The sequence below is a fragment of the Mugil cephalus genome, chromosome 2, assembly GCF_022458985.1.
Source record: "Mugil cephalus isolate CIBA_MC_2020 chromosome 2, CIBA_Mcephalus_1.1, whole genome shotgun sequence".
In the NCBI taxonomy this organism is placed as follows: Eukaryota; Metazoa; Chordata; class Actinopteri; order Mugiliformes; family Mugilidae; genus Mugil; species Mugil cephalus.
The window spans coordinates 13,696,040-13,716,095 of NC_061771.1; the positions used below are offsets into that span (position 1 = coordinate 13,696,040).

The following is a 20,056-nucleotide window of genomic DNA, read 5'->3' on the forward strand; positions in this document are numbered from 1 at the left end:
TGGACCTCAAACAGACAATTTTCAGTGGCAGGAAGGGATGCTGCGCTTCTCCTCAGAGTTTTTAATAAAGCCACAGTCACTCTCAAAGTTGAGTAATTTGAACTAAGTTTATAGAGGAGTTATAATTTTAGCAAAATGAGGCCAGGCTGTTGACAGGAGGAGGAAAAACTGTGATGTTGCTTTGGCTTATCCCAGAAACAACCTTCATGAGGTAACTACTTGAAAATACTCCTCCGTCACAAGTCAAATAAAGTTTCGTTCGAGTCTCGGATGCGCAGAAGAAATGGGTCTGTTACATCTCCTGCTTCAGTTTTTGAAAGCTTTGTTTTTAAAGAGAGAAAGGAAAAAAAAATCACTGGATTTAAAGATAAGAAGTCATCCACTCCTTGTACTCTTTTCTGTCCCGCGTTTGAATTTGGATGACAGTATTTCTGAGAGGCTTTGAACCCTGTGAGAAGCAGCGATGTTCAAAGCCAGTCTGGAACCCTGGCTTCTTGGCACGCCGCTTATCGGACACATGCCATGTAGCAGGAGGCGGCCCTTAATTTGAGTTTGAGGAGGGAAAGTGAAGAGAAAAGGACAGCTGGATAAACCAAAGCGTTGTGTAATGATAATCTAAGCGTTAATAATTCTGTTTGAATTCGCTGTGATGCTCGTTGGAGCTTAGGTGTTGTAGGAAAGTTCGTATTTTACACAATAAAGTTAAATCTAAATTGACTTAACACGCAGGGACACTGACAATTATTTTTTTTGCCTGAGCTGGTCTTTAAGCCTTTACATGTTTTGTGACATCATCCTGCTTCTCGGATGTTTCTGACATGTGAGAAATGACAAATGACACGCCCTCGCCCCCCTCGCTCTCCCCTCTGTCCTTGGATGGCGCACAATCCAATTAATGGCTTTTCAGTTCCCTCTTGTCAAACTTTAACCATCATAGCCACTGAAAGCCTGACAATTTATGTGTAGAACATACATAAAAGGAATGTCTTAGTGTATCAATATATCAGTCTTCAGGTTACACAGGTTATACCACTCTGACACGAGGTCACAGCTGAATGACTAGATTACATGTGACCGGTGTATTTATGATGATCTGCTGTGACTCGGCGACAGTTTTTCATGTTGCAGCTCGGGCGTCTCTGTGCAAGCTAGAGAAAGTCAAAGCCTCCCGGCACGCGGCCACTCGACGTCTGATCAAACGGCACCTGCACGCGCCCCACTCTCTCCGCTCTTTTTATCAGCGACACACACTACATCCAAACACATTTAAGCCGGCGATCTGAGGAGGGCGATAGGAAACGAGGCTCCTCACAGCCGTGTGACAGGGATGACGACTGTGTCATCACGCGGAGCGCCCCCTGTTATAGCTCGCGTCTTCTCATTATCTCTGCCAGTGCCCCTGGGGTCAGTGCTGGATCTTGTGAAACACACTTTCATCTGTCTCTGGGCTGTATCTTCTGACACTTTGCTGTGTCAGCACACGGTTGAGCCCCAGGGTTCTGAGCAGTAGCTCTCCACAGATGCCGGTTTCCTACCGTCTCTGTGCTTCACCGTAGAAAATACACCACGTCGGGAAAGCTGGTTGGAGAATCACAAGCCTCCTGTTTGCAGCAACTGAGCAAATGAGATCTCTCCAGCCAAAACTCCAGTCAGTCTTCACATATAAGCCACAAATACTATCATTTTACGTAATATTTCTTATAGTAAACTTAATACGTCTGCGCTTATTCCCTTTCAAATGACTAATGTTTAAATTTAAAGTGATCTAAAGAGTTTTAAAAGCTGATACACGTTCTCTTATGACCTGAAATGAAAGCGGCTGTATAACCCCCGTGGAAAGCAAGCAGAATCTGAAGGGCGTGTTAATAAATAATTCTACCCTGAAGGAGAAGAAGGAGGAGGAGACACAAACGAGCAGAGATGGATAGAGGAACATGTCTTTCGAATGGCACGTTCAGCTGCAAAGCTGTCATTGGCCGCTGAAGCCAGTGACTGAGAGGCATCGTTTCCCTCGCCAAAGGCAAAGCAGGTGGGATGAACTGCAACAGAGATGTTTGGATAACTCTGCAAGCATCAAACTTTCAAATCTAAATGGATGGCTGCCTTATTCAGGAGGATTAGTAGTAACAGTATTCGCCTTTGTTTTGGGCTGTTGCAATAATAATATACACTTGCATCAGGCTAGCGTATTTGCTGACTCTAATGTTGATAGGAGTAGTAAAGATTTTAAAAAATATCCCTTAAATGTGCATTTAAAACTCATTGAAATGAGTGTGATTAATTTGCATATATATTGTTTACACTAAAATGTGGAAATCTTGTTTGTTTCTGTTAAGTCACTTCAGGCTGAAGTTTCCGTGATTCCTCTTCGTGTACATTCCCTTGTCACAGGCGCGTACTCCCACTAAATAAAAAAAAAAAAAAAGGCATTTAAAAGATTTATAAAAGAGAGAGGGCGAGAGGCTGTTTCTATATTCATGATGCTGAACGCATGTGGAAGCAGCAGAGGAGATCCCAAGGTCTCCTAGTCTCGTTAATGCCCGTAATCTGCGAATCAGGATTTTGACAGTGCCCTGCCGTACATTTGCTCACGGTGCGTCGGCGCGGTTGCGATCGATGCTTTCCGAGGCGACGGAGAACATGCTTACAGTGCCGAGCGCCGCACCGAAAAGACTGTGACAAATTTCCACAGCCTGTGTCGTCTACGGTTGGAATACCACTGATCCGGTTGGGATCTTGAATAACTCTGACAGTGAGCCTGCAGGGGTCTTGCTTCCACTGTTCTGCGTGTGTGTGTGATTGTTTTTACAATGAAGAGAAGCACTTGGAAGAGGAGGATGAAAGGGATAGCGGCAGACACATTATCTGAGGCCGACTCTGGCTGTCTGTGTTTGTCGCTGGTTGCGGGATCAGCACAGATGTGATCTAAATAAGACTTAAGAGGCAGAAACGTGTGTCTGCCGGTTCATATCCATCCTCTCTTATTTTTCTACGTGACCCATAAGCCTGGGTTAACTTGATGAACGGCTTCATGTTGCTTTAGCCAATTGTCAATACCAGCAAACAAGCTCTTTTTCATGAATAATTTAGGCAATGAGCTCTAGTGCTGGAGTACTTTAGTCTACCGCTCTTCTTCCACCATTGTCTGACTTTACTGAGTTTTATATTTACTTAGAGGCAGAGTAAGTGGCCGGTAAATTACTTTTTCTATTTCCTGCAGTTTGTTTTAGGGAAAATTCTGCCGTTGCATCACTTTGGGTGGATAGAATGGAGCTCAGTAATGACTTTATTTACTGGCGAATATTTGATTTTTGGAGCAGTGTGGACTAAATTATTAAAATCACATCATGATTCTTGACTAGACTACTACTCTATGAGTCTACAGTAATGGGATGGGAATTCGGCTTTGTGTTCCAGTAAAAATTAGGCATCATGCTGCTATGAAAATGTTCCAGCACAGATGGAGTCAGTGTTGGACCAACCAAGGTCACTTAAAAAAACAAAGGCTTGAAACAGGTCAACCAATTACTAAGCCATAATGTACCCCGTGTGGTCGTCTCTGTTCATTTTCAAAATACTTCATCTTTAGCTCAAATAATCCCCCCGTCCCCCAACTCCTGTCCTCCTGAACACAATCTGAGTACTCTCCTTCCAGGAGCTGGCTCCTATGTAGCATTTTGTTGCTACCAGTGAAAGTTCTGGTTCACTGGCTGTTCCAGTTACTGTTTACATGTACAGGAGCGTCCTGTTTAAAACTGGAAGTGAATTCTGGTTTTAATCATATTTTGCGTATGATAGTTACTACTGAAAAATCCGTGTATACAAAGATTTTATTTTCCTGGTTACTGACTGCGATAGTTGATTTGATTGATTGATTTACATCTGTGATTGCAAACTCCAGTTGGGAATATTGAAGTGCTTAATTCTTGCTTGACTAATACTTGTTCAACTCTACCGTTGTATCATGTACTTCAGCGGTTCCCAACCTGGGGTTTTCACCTGTTTCACCAGTCACCAGTTTTGAAGCTGTATTGGTTGTTTTTCCCTACATGTACGATGCAGGTCTTAAAGTATTCTGGCACCTTGTCGGATCTCCGGCGTTCGTGATTAAAAAACTAGATCAACATTTACAAAATAGAATAAAATAAAATAAAATGTCAATGTGGGATATTGTCATGTTGCAGCAGTCAATTGAGTTCGTCTACCGATGGAATGACAGTAATGCAGCTTTACCTCTCCAAAATAACATCAGTAGCCAATCAGAAGTAGGGTGGGGGGGTGGCTGCATTCAACAAAACTTAGGAAAAAATTAGCTCTGAGTCGTCAAACTCAGAAGTTGCTGCTTCCAAAATAAAAACATAAAAAAATAACTGCGGTACATATTTTAAGGTTCAGCAAACGGTGACCATATACCAGACTTATTTTTTTCCCTCTGAGTTTACCCGTAACGTGAACGCTACGATATCAAAAGTATGAAATTTCCGTGTTGGAATACTGAATTCCTGAGTTTTCCCGAAGGCATCACCTAAGGCGGCGTTTGTTGGAAAGATGGAGAGTAAATTTATGAGGAAAAATGTGCCCTAACTAGAAACAGGGACTTAAAAATTGTGAAAAAAAAAAAAAATATATATATATATATATATATATATATAAAATGTTAGGATGTAAAGTTTGTGATTTAGCACCCCCTGTCGGAATAGCGGAATAGTTCAGGCTGTATGGGAACAGATACAAGTAGGGGGTACTCCAAGGAAAAAAAAAGTTGGAACCCCTGATCTACCTTTGTTCCAACTGTTGATTGAACTTTACTGCAGATCTGGCCATCAGAAGAGTCAACGTTTCAGTTTTTTGGTGGAGGACACTTTGACGTTCGGACAGGGGGACCTGCCAATGAAAGCACCAACCCTTTGATGAATATATAACCTGCTCTTCCTTTACACACTCAGGTAAAATGGTGGACAGTGAATGTCATGCACCACATAGTAAATAGAGAGGTGACTTTCTAGACGGAGGCTTCACGTTCTTTGTAAAAAAAAAAAAAAAAAGCAGTGATAAGAAAATGTAAATGGAATGAATGGCGAGAGTATGGCTGAAGTTTTTTCATCCGATTTTCTTCACAGAGGTTGAGTCTCACATTGTTTACTGGTTGATTTTGGAGAGGCATGCTTGGTGTTCACACCCCTTCTAATAGTGAACTGTCGTGATGCAGTCACATTGAATAACGCCTAAACCATGGAGGGGAAACAAAAATGCAAAAGTTACTGGGTAAGTGTGACAGTGAATCCATTAAGATAGCATCATTTCTATGCTTTAGGTTCTGGACTAATGTTATCCCTGAACATTTTGAAGCTGGTTTTCTATGGATTGTTGCACTGATATCTTTGACACGTATCTCTGTGCTCTACCTTACACTTGAAGCCATCATGAAATAAGAATTGAGAAAGCTTTTTTTGTGGTCTGCCTTTGAAGTGTGCATCCGTTCGAAGGGCATATATTATGCCATTTGTTAGGAAGATTATGTGAATTCCTCAAGGCATATCACACAAAGATTAAACCCAAGTCAAATGAGGACACGCTGGCCTTTTAACTAAGGAAGCAGATAATCTCAGAAAATGTCGTCATTTTTTATACTCGCGTTTTCAAATACAGAGCTGAAAAGTTAGAGAGTTTTAAACCGTGCACTGTTGCTGAAGTTTTCTAATTGGACGATCTTGCAAAATGCTGCTGCTGTGGTTTTCTTTTCTTCGGATTAGTTCCCCAAGGACTAATCATTGGCTCTTTCTAAAACTAGATGAATAGTATTTTGAGGTATCTCTTGGCATCCAAACAAGTTTTTCCTCACCTTCATTCACAAAGTCATTCTCATAATTCACTCCCCAGACAGCACAGGGACGTATAGATTCAGAGTCTACTCTTTGCTGTGGGCTGTTGGATGTAGGGTTAGGATTTGGGTGAAAAGGATCAAGTGGTCCACCTTAAAACTACTGCTAGGATGTGTTGTCTGCATATCAGAAATGTCCATTTATACTTCAAAATGACTGAAGCAACCCTGCTGATACTAAAGGCATCTGCTGTGAAAATAATAATGAAGGAGGGGGTGGATCAAATAGAGGCATGAGCTGAGGGGTTACTAATGAGGAAATATTACAGGGAGGCTGGAAGTATATTGCATTAAAAAAGAATAAATGAATGCTGTTCTTAGAATTTCACCTTTGGGAAAATGTCATTATTTCCTTCGACTCTGAGTCACGACTTAGTGGAAATATTTGTTAAAATCTATTTCAAACTTTACCAAAATACCAATATATGCTGATCAGGCATAACATTATGTCGTAATATTGTGTAGGTCTTCCTTGTGCCTCTAAAACCGATTTATCAGAGAATGGACATGGACCTTCTGAGGGTGTCCTGTGACGTCTGGATGTCTGTTAGTTGGGGCCTTTGGGTCTTATGGGTTGAGGGTAGGAGCCTCTGTGGGTCAGGCTTGTTTCAGTTAATCCCACAGATACTTGATCAGTTTGGGATCTGGTGAATTTGGAGGCCAGGTCAACACCTGGTGGCATTGTTCATGTTTTATGAATTGTTCCTAAACCATCTTACTCCGTCAGGCTGCATCCTGCTGGGGATGGCTGCTGCCATCAAGGAGTGTCATTGCTGTGGGGTGGGGGTGCCTGGTCTGGTCTAGGTGGGTGGTACATGTCTAAGTAATCATACGGATGAAAGGTCCAAACGTTTCCCAGCAGAACATTGAATTGTCACTAGATGGTCAATGTGATTTACTTCTGCTGTCAGTGGTCATAATGTTATGCCTGACTGGTGTATAGCTATACTATGTCTCTAGAATTGAAGTGGGAACATACATAGCAGGTAATTGCCTAGCATTAAACTGTGTTGGAAAATAAGTAAATAGATTATAAAAATATCCTTTTCACAGTTTGTTTTTCCTTATCCATCATCACATCAGATAATTCATCTCCAGGCTTTATGGTTAAGTTTGCTGACGGGAGGTTTCATGGGGATGTGCTTGGCGGTGAGCGTGCTGCAGGCTTGAGTACGTTAAGGCTTGACACTCCCGCCTAGTGACAGTTCCCTCCTAAACCCTTCCTGTTTGCCACTCCAAACCCCATTCAGGTAGAGTTTTTAATGCTCACTAATCCTCACTGCTTTACACTTCAGCGCTTGTTAACATCAAGATGTGTTTTAAATACCGCAGTGATATAAAAATATTCTAAGATACGTTCTTTAATGCATCTCTGCAGGATGTAAGGCTGAAATGCTGTATTTGCAGGTAGGTTCGGTTGTTTTGGTTTATCCAGTTGGTGTGTGAATGAAGACCCACAGCCCCCTTGTGCAAACATGTTTATGCGCTGTCCTTCTCACAGCTACTCAAGCTGAATCGCTAGCTTGGAAAAATTGTAGAGTACCCCCGTCCTGCTTTTGTCCCCCGGGCTTTTTGCACATATTATGCACTTTACACTTTACACATGGGCATAAATGGCCTCATCAATTATTTAACACGGGCCGTTATGTATATCACCAACCGTGCAAGGCGGTAAAGGCTAACGGAATCTCTCAGGAGCGACGCACGTGTGTGCGTGATCACGTATGTGTAGCTGGCTATTACATGCGCACGCCTTTCCCCAATGCTGAACCGTTAAATCACCTCTCATCCATTGGGCGCGAGTCTCGGAGGCTCAGGGCGGAAAATTGAATGGCTACGCACGGCCACAGGGATTTACAACTGACTGGAGAGTCCACTGGTCAGTGCTCTGGAGAGGAGAGGCCACATGGCATTTAAAAGTATTGATCTGCAATAAAAAAGAGGAGGGCAAGGCACAACAACTCCTTATCCACGGAGCAGATGGTAGCCTTACTGCTGCTGCAGGATAATTACTTATGCATTACCTGTTAACTTGTTCCTGTTTGAGCCTGGAGGTTGTAGCACAAAAGGGGATTTCATTAGAGGGTCAAAAAAAAAAAAAGACTTTTCCTGATTCTGTTAAATGGGATTACGTGAAGTTATATAAATGGATTTAGAGTTTAGGTCCAACTTAGGTTAATTGAATCAAAATAAAAAAAACAACAACAACAAAAAAAAAAACACATTAGACCAAGATCAGATAGAGTCCGCTGCAAAAGCGTGTCTGTCTGTCGATGGCGCAACTAAATTGTGCATTCACTCCGAGTGTGTGTTTATTTCTTTCTTGTCCAGCGGATGAATCATGATGAGGTCATTGCTGTGACTCTGTTTTCTTGCTCAGTCTTTATCAACTGTCCTCGTGGGGTTCTTCTAACGTTTGTTATCGTATGTTTTAATCCTAAAACACAAAGCTACTTTTCTACTTAAGAGTCCCTTTTTAGTTTACTTGTTTTCCTTTTTCAGTCTCTACGTTAATAGTCTGAGATGGTACAAATATCGTATGCGTGTTCTTGAAAAATAAGTGTAATCTACACTAAGTAACCTTTTGATACCCAGCCACTCTAGTTGTGGTATATTCTTATTTATTTGATATCACCAGTGTTGATATCAGGATTTTTCTGTGCTGTGACTTATAATAATAGCAGCAGCTCCCTTGTTGTCACCTTTAAACACCACTGTACAGAAAGAAATTGGATGCTGCTGATGCACTGCCTAGATTCAAGATTAAAACTCTGGAGGAATGCAAAAATATGCACACGCACTCTTTTCATTAGATTTATAATGCTGTGCATACCTATTGTTTGTTTGTAAGCCTCGTTTCTGTGATTGTGTGCTTATGCATGAGCATGAATTCCACTTCTGTAGTTAGTAGCCATATATGAATATAGACACATCCTTAATCACTGTTTAAATAGCAGCACCTATGGATGCTCAGCATCCGTCTGTGCCTCTTCAGTGGGGCGGGAGCACGAAGCCTCGTGCACGACCATCAGAAGCAGCTGTGCTCGGTGCGGCTCGAGGTGTTCATAATTATTTCATCACGCATACTCCATCTGATTAATTATCGTGTAACATCCAAAGGATAATAAAGATTGCATACTACAGCAGTGATATTGGAACAGCACTTTCACAATAAAAGAAAGCCGGCCATTAAAATAAAGCTGCACACGGTAAGCAAATTAACATGTGGAAAATGGTGATGCTGCGTAAGCAGGGTTTTTATGCACACTCAGTGTGTTTACATGGGGCCTCTGGAGAACCACTGCATGTAATACAACATGTTGTAGAAGTACCTTTTTACTCATAATGTGTTGCGAGCCCATGTGGTTCAGCATTTAACAACATAATGAACCAAACTGCACAATTCGTCTCTTTCCACCCTTGAGATATATTCACGCAGACAATGTAATTCTCTCCTCACCGGGAAGCAGGAAGCCCAGTGAGATTCTTCCTCTATAGCAGCGAATAGCTGCAAATTGGATATTTTATGTTGTTGTAACATCTGTGCAGATGTGTTTTAAACATCCCACCGCTGATACAAATGCCGGCTTTCTCTGCATTAAGTCTTAGTCCACTATAGAAGACGTATGTACTGTATATGCGTGTGAAGACACTGACTGTCACAGCGTCACATCTATATTGGTTGTTGATAGGACACTGTAACCCTAGAGATGAATGAGAAGTCTAAGCCCCCAGAGAATAGCCTAACTTATAGCTGCCTGGAATAAACACCAGTGTGGTCTTGCATAAAGTCCAAGCAGTGGTGCTAATATGCAGAATAAATAGGCTCGCCCAGGGCCAATTACCAGCTGCCAGGAAAGGACACGATTGCCTTGCCTGGATGCTGAATTTATTTTGTTTTGTGTTAAGCCACATTTGAATGCACAAAGTGAGCATTACTGTGGCTCACTTCATATTTATTTGGAAGCAACTTTTGTTTCTACAGCCTTCCCCAAGGACTCCATTATATTATTCATTGTACACGATTCTTTAAGCACCGGTTCGGGGACCGGCACTGTTTCAAAAGTACTGGTTTGGCACCGGCACTATTTCAAACCTTAACAATAACCACTTCTAATCGGGACGTTTGCTAACATTCAAGATGTACAGTAAACAGGCTACTTAGCACTGAAACTGCTCCAGTTGTATTCAAATTGGAAACATTTAAGAAAGTTAGTCTATAATACAATAATATACATATAATATACGCTTGACCCTGTTATAGCTTGGAGGGGGTCGTGCCATTGAAAGCATTTAACCCAGTGACTGGTCAGGTGTATTGAGTTTCACTTCAGACTTCACACAGTGTTGAGTGGAACTGATCAGCTTATGTTGAAGTTAATAAATGTGAACTTTCTGTGCTTGTCCCAACACAGCCAGCTATAACTCTTGGTAGGTGCACTTCAGGTTACGTTAGTTGTATATACGCCATCATCGTGCAGCAGTGCTATAAACTGAGCTTTAGGTTTAGGGTTACCTTTCTATCTACCCTCGATGGGAATATGCGTATATTTAACCAAAGACTGAGACATAATTATTATATAGTAAATCAATTCAATGATAAGAAAGGGTAGTTTACAATCCAGGAATTGTATTGTCTACTCCACCAAAAATATAACAATAACAATCACTACAACAATCACCGCAACTGAATCAAAAACCTGTGAGTAAGTGGATGACTCACCCTCCTTGCTTGCCTCCAGCGTGCGCCGTTTGAGGTTCTTCCTCTGTAATCAAGCCAGTAGCCCCCAAATTCATCTCTTTTTGAGGCAACCAGTTAACTCAACAAAGCCAAGTAGCAAGTCTGCATCTGCACAGATTTCCTGAAATGTGTTGGTCCTAAAGCCCCCTTACATTTCACAGGTCACATTTCTAACCTGGTCACGTTTATGTCACTAGGTTGAAGTAAATGATCTTTTCCAAACCCCACATTCAGTGAAGTCAACTTCAAAGTAAAACCTATGTCTTGTGTATCTTTTAAGGTTATATACTTATATCATGTTGCAGGATTCTTTTCTCTTTTCTTATAAGACATGGTATGAATTTGTTGCCTGTCAGTACCGATTCATTTCAAAGGTTATGCAGCCAGGTTGTTTGGCATATAATGTTTCTAAGTAAAACTTGAATACCTTAGCAACGGCACAGTCTAAGAACCATGAAATGTAATTCAGACCCTAAACAAAAGCGCTCCTTTCTCTGTGAAATGTTTCTGTCTCTCAGGAAAGTTTGTTTATTTCAGTCCTCGTCTAATCAGTGTAAACTTGGCTGGCATCTCACGCAGGTTCTCATAAGGAGTGTTTTGTTTATGCTGTTTATAGCACACAGCAGCCTGTTTACCCTTGTCTGTCTTCAAGAACTATAACCAGTAATTCAAGCTGTTATAAGGCAATACAATACAACAGGATCATTGTAAAGCCTAAAATTATATTGGTGTTGGAATATTGAGTCTTGAAAATTGCCCTGGAAAAGACGGACAGTGGTCTTCAAGTGTGAAGTAATGGTGTTGCATAGACTTGTCATGGAGTCTAAATTGGTTTTTCCGTGGACAACATGCAGCTTTGACAGCCTACTCAGACGCTTTAATTGACAGAACCATGATTATTGGCATTTATACCTTCTAAGGTGAATTACATAAAATACACGTGTGAGACACATAGCAGCGGTTTTCAAGGTCTAACTCATAATGTTATTTTATTCTCATTCTCGTATGTGTGTGTGTATAACACAGTTAAGTTTGTATGAAAGTAGATAAATTCTGCCTTAGTGCATCGTGCAAGGTTTTGTGGGCATAATTAAATATACATCAAGCTTTTTAAGTCACTGCAGCAGAACAAAACATCAACAAGCTTTGACTTCAGTGAGTCAGTCCCCATGGCAAGCCACATGACACATGTAGTAGGCTCCTGTGTGTGCATCCCAACGCCCGTCCCTGTGTTTATGAATAAATGAGCATTAGAAGCGCAGATAAATCACGCGGACCTATAACTCGGTGTGTTCTCATTATATTCTGTTCCATGGAAGAGTTGCAGAAGGCATTATGCAGACGCTGGAGTTGAAGACCTCATTATCTTGCAATGCAGGTAGAAGAAAAACCTATACACTTGGCCACCAATCTTTAAGCAAACTTATATGAGAAAAGCAGCAGCTGTGACAAACAACATAGTCTGGCTTCTACTATATTATACCTTTGTGATTACTATATATTTGACAAATATCTACTGCTAGATACAGGGACACAAAACCTTTAACATGGGGGAGTTAAAAACAACACAGTAGCTAAACGAGTTCTCTAACAGCCCTAATCCAACGTAGATATTGACATTGCTGCTCCTAATCCACAATGTCCGTTGGCAGCTCTTGGCAGTGTATGTTCGTAATTGCATGGGCTGCCAACTTAAGGACGCCATTAGCCCCAGTTATTGTTCTGCTCGACTGTAGCACTGCTAAAATATAATGCCATTACAAACAACCAGATGCACTCCAAACTCTGTTGCCACATTTTAATATTACCACTAAGCACAGCGCTAAGCAAATTAGATAGTGTTTTCATTAACGCTGCGATGAAGTAAGACACCTTCTATCCCCAGTCACCACTTCTAAATGATGACCCTCAATTGGTCTTTATGAAATGCAGTTTAAGCACTTATTAAAATGCAAAAAATCTGCCTACCACACACACACATCAAAACTCGTATGCAATTGTTTATATCAGGGCAGTGTCTATCCCGCAGATGGGAGAGCACTTGAAATAGCAAATAGTGTGACAAGCTACGTTCGAGCTGTTAGTGGTAGCATGTCAAGTGTATTGTGTTTGAAGTCTTGATGTATGTTTTATAGACACCTGCTGGTCAGTCACGTAAGCTTGTGGCCCAAAGAGCCTTTAGAAATGTTGAAATGGTGTTTGTTGTTTAGAAGCTGTAGGAGCTTTAGCAAAAACAAAGGAGGGGGTAAGTAAGTCAATTTAGGGAGGAGGTTGGGGCGGATGGATGGGTTCATAAAAGACACAAAACGCAGGAGGCCGCTGTTGATTCCACGCTATAAAGTGACACATTAAGCTTAGACTTAGATAGACTTTAATGATCCACAGGGGAAATTACTTGGTCACAGTCACTTACTTGCACAACACTCTAAAAAGTAAAAAGAAAGATAAAATAAAGTAAAAAATCTAGTGAAATAAAATAGAAAATAGTGGAAGCGAAACTGTGTCCAGTGTGGTCCGGTTGTTGCATGGCAACAGTGGCGTGGATCTTGTCACATGATGTTGCCTTGTCCGCTGAGGGAGGGATGTAAACTCCAACACTCTCCTCAAGTTTTGTTGTCATCATACATATAATTTAAAGTTTTCTATTCTGCACCACTCTATAGTTCAAGGCATGGTCAAGCATCATGCTGTTTGTTTATGTTTTAGGTCTTTTGAATTACGAGTTAGTCTAATAACCACTTGTACCACAAATCCATACCCTGCGACAAGCTAGAAAAGACTTTTGAATCGACCTGGACACATTAGTTTACTGTTTATTTACTCCACACGAACCCCTGAAAGAAGAGCAAGTCCTTCTTTTATTTGTCATTGTGCGTTTGTGATATCGATTGCTCTTGTGTGCGGTAAATCTATGGTAAAAGGTTATTTGTTTATAGGGGCAGCAAGTATTTAAGTGCCTTTGTGTCTGTGAGGAGGAGGGAGTTTGCGGTTGCACAGATTGGCGCGTGCCTTCATGTGTAAATATAATGATGAGTTATTGATTCATAAAAAGTGGGATTGAAATAAACACCGTTGCACTGCATAATGAGCTCTCATTCTTCTGTGCAAGGTGATGCTGAGCAGATGAGTCGGCGGTAAACAAAGTCAGTTTTCAGGGCAGCTATGAATACAAATTTTTAAAACAATGTGATTAAATCTTGAATAACTTTTTTTAGACAAAAAAACAAAACAAAGTTTAACTTGGTCTCATCAGCACTACTATTCCTGGATTCATCTCTCATGAGGACATGCATCATTAAAGTTTGTACTCCAGGCTGGGAGTCTTTAAGTACTGCAGACTAGACAGGACATAACTTTGCTCTTAGGGGCTCTTCGGAGTGAAAGCTTCTGATATATTCCACAATCTAATCATGTCAAGACAGTGTGCAAGTTCAGCTACTGTCAGACTGATAGTCCTACAGCATACTCTGACTGGATTGTGTAATGAGCACTTCTGTCCATGTGATTTCTCACTGGTCTCCGACATAAAAAGATGTCACTGTCATACTAGCAGATTAAATTTCTACTAGGACAGGCAGCAGTTTGAGCTTTCCTTAAAACTATTTTCCTCACAGTAGTTTTTGGGAGAAGCAACCGGTCACAGTTTCTTAGTGCGCGTCCTCATTCCTTTAAAGTGCTCTCCACAATTCCCATGTTCTTGAGTGTACTGTGTGATTGCTGATTAGCTTGAAGCCTCTATTCCTCTGCTATATTTTTGAACACATTTGTCCAAAAGTGTTCCTTTTCCCTGCTGTGTCCCTTACTGCACCAAAAACACAGACCATCCCTTCATATGTCATATTCTGGACACTGAGTTCAGAGCTTTATTATGGTCACTCCAATACCTCGACTGCTGTCCTGAATGCTGGGGTTCCCTTTCCATTTCGAAGACCCATATGCGACCAAGCTTTAACTTCCTGGCTGACGTCTTGGGAAGCGTCAGCATACCCACATAATGTTCTTCAGCAAACACCTCCACCACATGATGCTGCCCCCCCACTGGGCTTTGTGATTGGGAAGCTGTCCTCCAGACAGTACGGTTTGGTCATTATGGCAAAACAGGGCGATTTTTGGTTGAAGGCATGCATCCCAAAGTTGTGATCATTGTCAGCAAATAGTGTGACAAGCTACATTCGAGCTGTTAGTGGTAGCATGTCAAGTGTATTGTGTTTGAAGTCTTGATGTATGTTTTATAGACACCTGCTGGTCAGTCTCTTAAGCTTGTGGCCCAGAGACACTTTAGAAATGTTGAAATGTTGTTTAGAAGCTGTAGGAGCTTTAGCAAAAACAAAGGAGGGGGTAACTAAGTCAATTTAGGGAGGAGGTTGGGGCGGATGGATGGGTTCATAAAAGGCACAAAACACAGGAGGCCGCTGTTGATGTTCCTCAGCAAACACCTCCACCACATGATGCTGCCCCCCCCACTGGGCTTTGTGATTGGGAAGCTGTCCTCCAGACAGTACGATTCGGTCATTATGGCAAAACAGAGCGTTTTTTGGTTGAAGGCATGCATCCAAAAGTTGTGATCATTGTCCCCATGTGCAGCTGCAAAACGTATTCTAGCGTTTAATGGCGGTACTGGAACGGTGGCTTCTTCCTTGCACAGCAGAATTTCGTATTGTGTCAAAGATGGATTAATTCTGCTGTGGTGACAGATAACTTTGTGCCAGTTCCTGTCATTGTCTTCACAAGGTCCTTTGCTGTTTCGGGATTGATTCGTGCATTATATTATATGTAACATGTTTGTGATATGTAACGCACTTCTCCTACAAAACCTAAAATACATCAAACACTGTACTTTAACTCAAGAGCTCATTTTCAAGGAATCGATGACGCGTCGTCCTATTGATCGAGTGCAGTCTAGTCCGTCCAGAAGAGTTCAGATCGAGGAAATTACTGCCTGGGAATCGATTCAGTTACAGTTTTCTTACATCTAGAAGGACAGCTTGAAGACTTGACTGTACTTTACAGCTGAGGGATGGGTATTTTAATGCTTGCCTTTTAAGATGAGGCCGATGCTTGATTGATGCTGTCTGCAGTTTAGGATGAACAGGTTATGAGCTGAATTGCTTTGTAAGTTGTAGTTGTGAAAATTGAAATTGTTGCACTGCAGTTTTTCATTTGGCTCAAGCTGTTTCAATAAACATCATTAGTTTTGGTAGGAATAGTTGGAAGCAGGGTTACAATCAGTGACTACTTCATAAAGTCCACTGTACGTACCTTTAAGAAGCTCACAGTGTTTGGTTTTAGTTTGAAACATCCCCTTTTTTAGGTCATAGTGAAATGCTATATTTAACGCCATCATAAAAGCTGACTACAGCATTTTTTTTTTGTATTTTTAGTTATATTTTCTTTTAATTATGTAAATACAGACTCACATTCACACAAACAACCCAGTTTCAGTGTTTTTTTTTTTTTTTTTCATTGCTCTAAAGCTGAGATGACCCTACTGTGTATTTGCCACCCCAATTATTTCCAAGTGAAACAAGCAGCACATACAGATATTGCGGGTACATGGACGTCTCACTTAACACCTCTCTGTTTGTAGACAGAAACACAGCCAAAGAAGCTGCTCCATCTGGGTTCATGAATGGGTTCACCCACCTAGACCAGATCGGGCACCCCCCACCCCGTAGCAATAACACTCCTTAATGGCAGCAGCCATCCACAGCAGGATGCAGCCTGACACACACACACACACACACACACACAAACAGTTTAGGATCAACTCAAAAAACACAAAAAACAGTACAAGGTGTTGACGTGGCCTCCAACTTCACATGATCCCAAATGCATCGACAAACCTGATCCACAGAGGCCCCTCCCCTCAACTCGTAGGACCCAAAGACCCCCCATTAACACCATCCTGTTACCAGACACCACAGGACACCCTCAGAAGTCCATCCTCTGATGAGTCACAACTGTTTTAGAGACACAAGGGAGACCTACATAGTGTTAGACAGGTGGTCATAATGTTATGCCTGATCGATGTATGTTTACTTGTAGCCATGTTGCTCCTAGTTTCTTCCAGTTTCAGTGATATGGAGGTAACTGTAATAACTGAGACAGGGATGTCACTGCGGGCAAATCACAATATCAGCAACACATCACACACTGTGAGCCAGCCTGCTTTAATCCTCTTTCCTGTTTCCCAGGTAACAACCCTGGTGAACACCAGCAACAAAGGGCCCTCCAGTAAGAAGAAGGGACGCTCTAAGAAGGCCCACGTCCTGGCCGTGTCCGTTGAGCAGGCGACCCAGAACTTCCTGGAAAAGGGTGAGCAGATTGCCAAAGACAGCCAGGACCTGAAAGAGGAGCTCATCGCTGCTGTGGAGGATGTTCGCAAGCAAGGTGAGATTATGTGTCCTCATGCAAATGTTCTGTTGACTCACACTGGTCAGAAATACCTATGTAGATGTGGATCGTCATGAATTATCTGTTTTACCTCGAACCTCTAATAGTTCCCTCTTTCCCTCAGAACTGTTATTACAGTTTTTCTCTCATTCAAACCGAAGTATCTGACTCATCATCTAATGTCTCGTAGCACAGTGTGTGATTGTGGTTTATTGAAAAAAAATCTGCATCTGCAAACGGTCCTTTCATCTAGTTGTGTATAGATTTCTATTTTTTTCTTTATTGTTATTATCAGTTCTTGGTACTTTAGGGTGATGAAAGGATAATTACACAGTATCAGTATAAATGAAAATACTAATATGTAGAAGCAAGATTCTTCAAAATAAGCCTCATCTGTACCAATGACATCGCTAAGCATCTGGTGCCTTCTGCCTTTTCTACCTTCATTTGAACCAATATCGCAAGTGTTGTGTTGCAATATTTGTAATGATGTTGCCATAGATAACAAGGACGCTCCTATTGTTTCTTTAGTTAGTGTGTATATGTGTTAGATGAAATCTAAGAAAAAAGTAATACACTAGAACATATGTGTGCCGTCTTTAACTGTAACTCATGACTTTACAGCTGAGGGTATTTTAATCATTGCTCTTTAAGATGAGACAGACTATCATGATAGTAACTGAATTGCTTTGTAAATTGTAGTTGTGAGTGTCTACACTGAAATGGTTGCACTGCAGTTTTTCATTTTGCTCAAGCTGTTTCAGTCATTCGTTTTCGTAGGAACAGTGTCGACTTCATAAAGGAGCCTCAACGCTTTCTTCAGACATACGAAGTGAATAAGAAAATCGTGATCCATTAACTTGCCATCCTATTGTGAAAACAATAAGAAAAGCTCATGACCTCGTGAAAACATCCACCTACGAGTTCAAGAACACCACAGGAGGGTGGCCCTTTGAGTCGTCTTTTCTTCTGAACACAAAAAGAAAAACACCAATTTAAGGCAGGATTAGATGAAGCCAGGCGACTCCTGCTACAATCTACGACACTGCCACCGTCAAATAAAGACAAAGATGTCTCATTAATTCACTGGATCTATTTGCTGTAACTGTTTGTGCTATGTTTTTGGGAAATTACCCTTTTTACCCTTTAACACTAACGCCACAAAATGTCCACCTGGACCTTTTTTTCTTCTTCTTTATTCTGACTATAAAACGTCAGATAATCTCCTGGAAGTAAATGATTTTGCCACTTTTATCCAGAATACCTTTAACTTTCACTCTCCGGCTATACGAGTGTAATAACCTACCGGGTGAGGCACAAATGGAATTATTAATGACACCATACGGGCTGTGAAGCACTGTTTTTTTCGGAAAGCGCAAACTGTGACGTAATTGCGTTAATGCAAACGGAGCTTGCGCAAACGTGGCGCTGGCGACTCACGTTTGAGAGAGTTGAGCGTCATTCTGGCTGAAACGAGAAGCACCGCTGACGCCACTTTATGTGAAAGTGTTAATGGCATCAGAGGCTAAGTACAGAGAGTAACTGGCATTAAACTGCAATGTTTTGGAAAAGTATAAGTGCTCAGAGTGTCGGAGCATGTCAGATGCTAGCCCAGTTTTTTGATGGATGTAGAGTCAAAGTGAGGAGGCAAATCCATTAAATACAACGGACTGGTGCTCATTAGGTTTGGGCTTCACTTGGCGCACGCAATCTCATGAATGTAATGAGCTTAGTTTTGGAGTTGTTTACTCTATGGCCATACATCGTTACACTGTTTGTTATGTAGTAGGACTTTGCTGAATTTTAAGACGTCGTTGATGCCTATTCTCATTAGCGACAATTGGGAAATTTCTTCTGTGTGCATGCAGCACTTAACTTCAGCCACGACTTATGCTCAGCTTTCCCCAGAGGTCTTACTCAAAGAGAGCAGCGTCACAGTCGTTCGTCGTTCTCCCAAGTTTCTTTTCTTGGGCCGAGTGCGAGTCAGTGAGCCTTTATGTGAATCAAATGTCGGTCCCCCGGAATGGAATTGGATTCCCCTGTTCAGTAACCACATCGGCAGAAAGAGCAAATGGGGCTCAGCGTATGTTGTGTTGGAGTCGTATTCCTCACCCTGCGCTGTCGGCTCCACTTGGCCGCCGCGACTGCTTTAGCGCGCATCTCTTCTGATGTGTGAAATAGCCCGTTGCCGTACAGGCAGTCGCCGCGGCCGACATCAAAAAAAGGACAAGATCAATCTTCCCACTTGTTAGGCGTGCGAGCCGGACCCAAAAGGGAAGCGGCGATGATCGAGATCTTCGGGCTCCGTTTTGAAGTGACGCAGCAGGTTTTTGCATTAGTGCAGCGAATGCGAACGGGCCTTTCTGACGCTTTTCACGGCGAAGCTCGGTTCTCTGAAAAGCACCAGCTAATTCCTGTTATTAACGACAGAACAGAAGATGAAAATTAACACTCCACATCCTCTAACCTTTTGGTAGCAGAAGCTCTCAGCTCGGCAGTGTGGTGTTCATGGGCACAGTTGATTCTCTCTTTACTCTTCTTTCCTAGGTTAGAGCTAAGTTCATTAATGAAAACAGTTTGTAGTAATAATTTTAAACTTATGAGCATGTAAATATGCAGTGTTGACTATATTTAACATTTTTAGAGTACGTCCAAGTGCCTCCTTCTAAAAGGTGTCCTCTGCCTTTTTAAATCCGTCATCAGGCCTCTATCATTGTGACCCCGTCACCTCGAACTCCTTTATCGTGTCATGATTAAATTAGACTCACTGATTTTAAGCTAGAGGGGGCAAGTTCAGTAATGAGTCCCCTTTCGCTGTCACTCTGCATTAGCTCGTCGCTGGGCCCGTTAGACTTCTCGCTCTACAGGCAGTGTCAGTGTTTATGAGCTCATTTGCGGAACAGTGGTGTTCTTTTTGTTTCGGTGTGAGTGTTGAAGACTCGTAAGATGCACTGGTCGCACGTCAAGGTCGGATAAACGCGTTTATTTGTGCGGTAAATTTAATTTATGCGAAGAGGAGCTGGCACTGCTGGCGGTGACCT

General features: G+C 41.8%; 1 protein-coding gene across 1 annotated transcript in view; it reads left to right on the forward strand.

Moving 5' to 3' along the window:
* ctnna2 (catenin (cadherin-associated protein), alpha 2) overlaps positions 1–20,056 on the forward strand; it is a 310,831-nt gene that overhangs the window by 35,407 nt on the left and 255,368 nt on the right. The window contains exon 3 of the mRNA XM_047579695.1: positions 16,817–17,012. Coding sequence (XP_047435651.1) covers positions 16,817–17,012 — 196 coding nt within the window. The remainder of the gene's footprint in view (positions 1–16,816; positions 17,013–20,056) is intronic.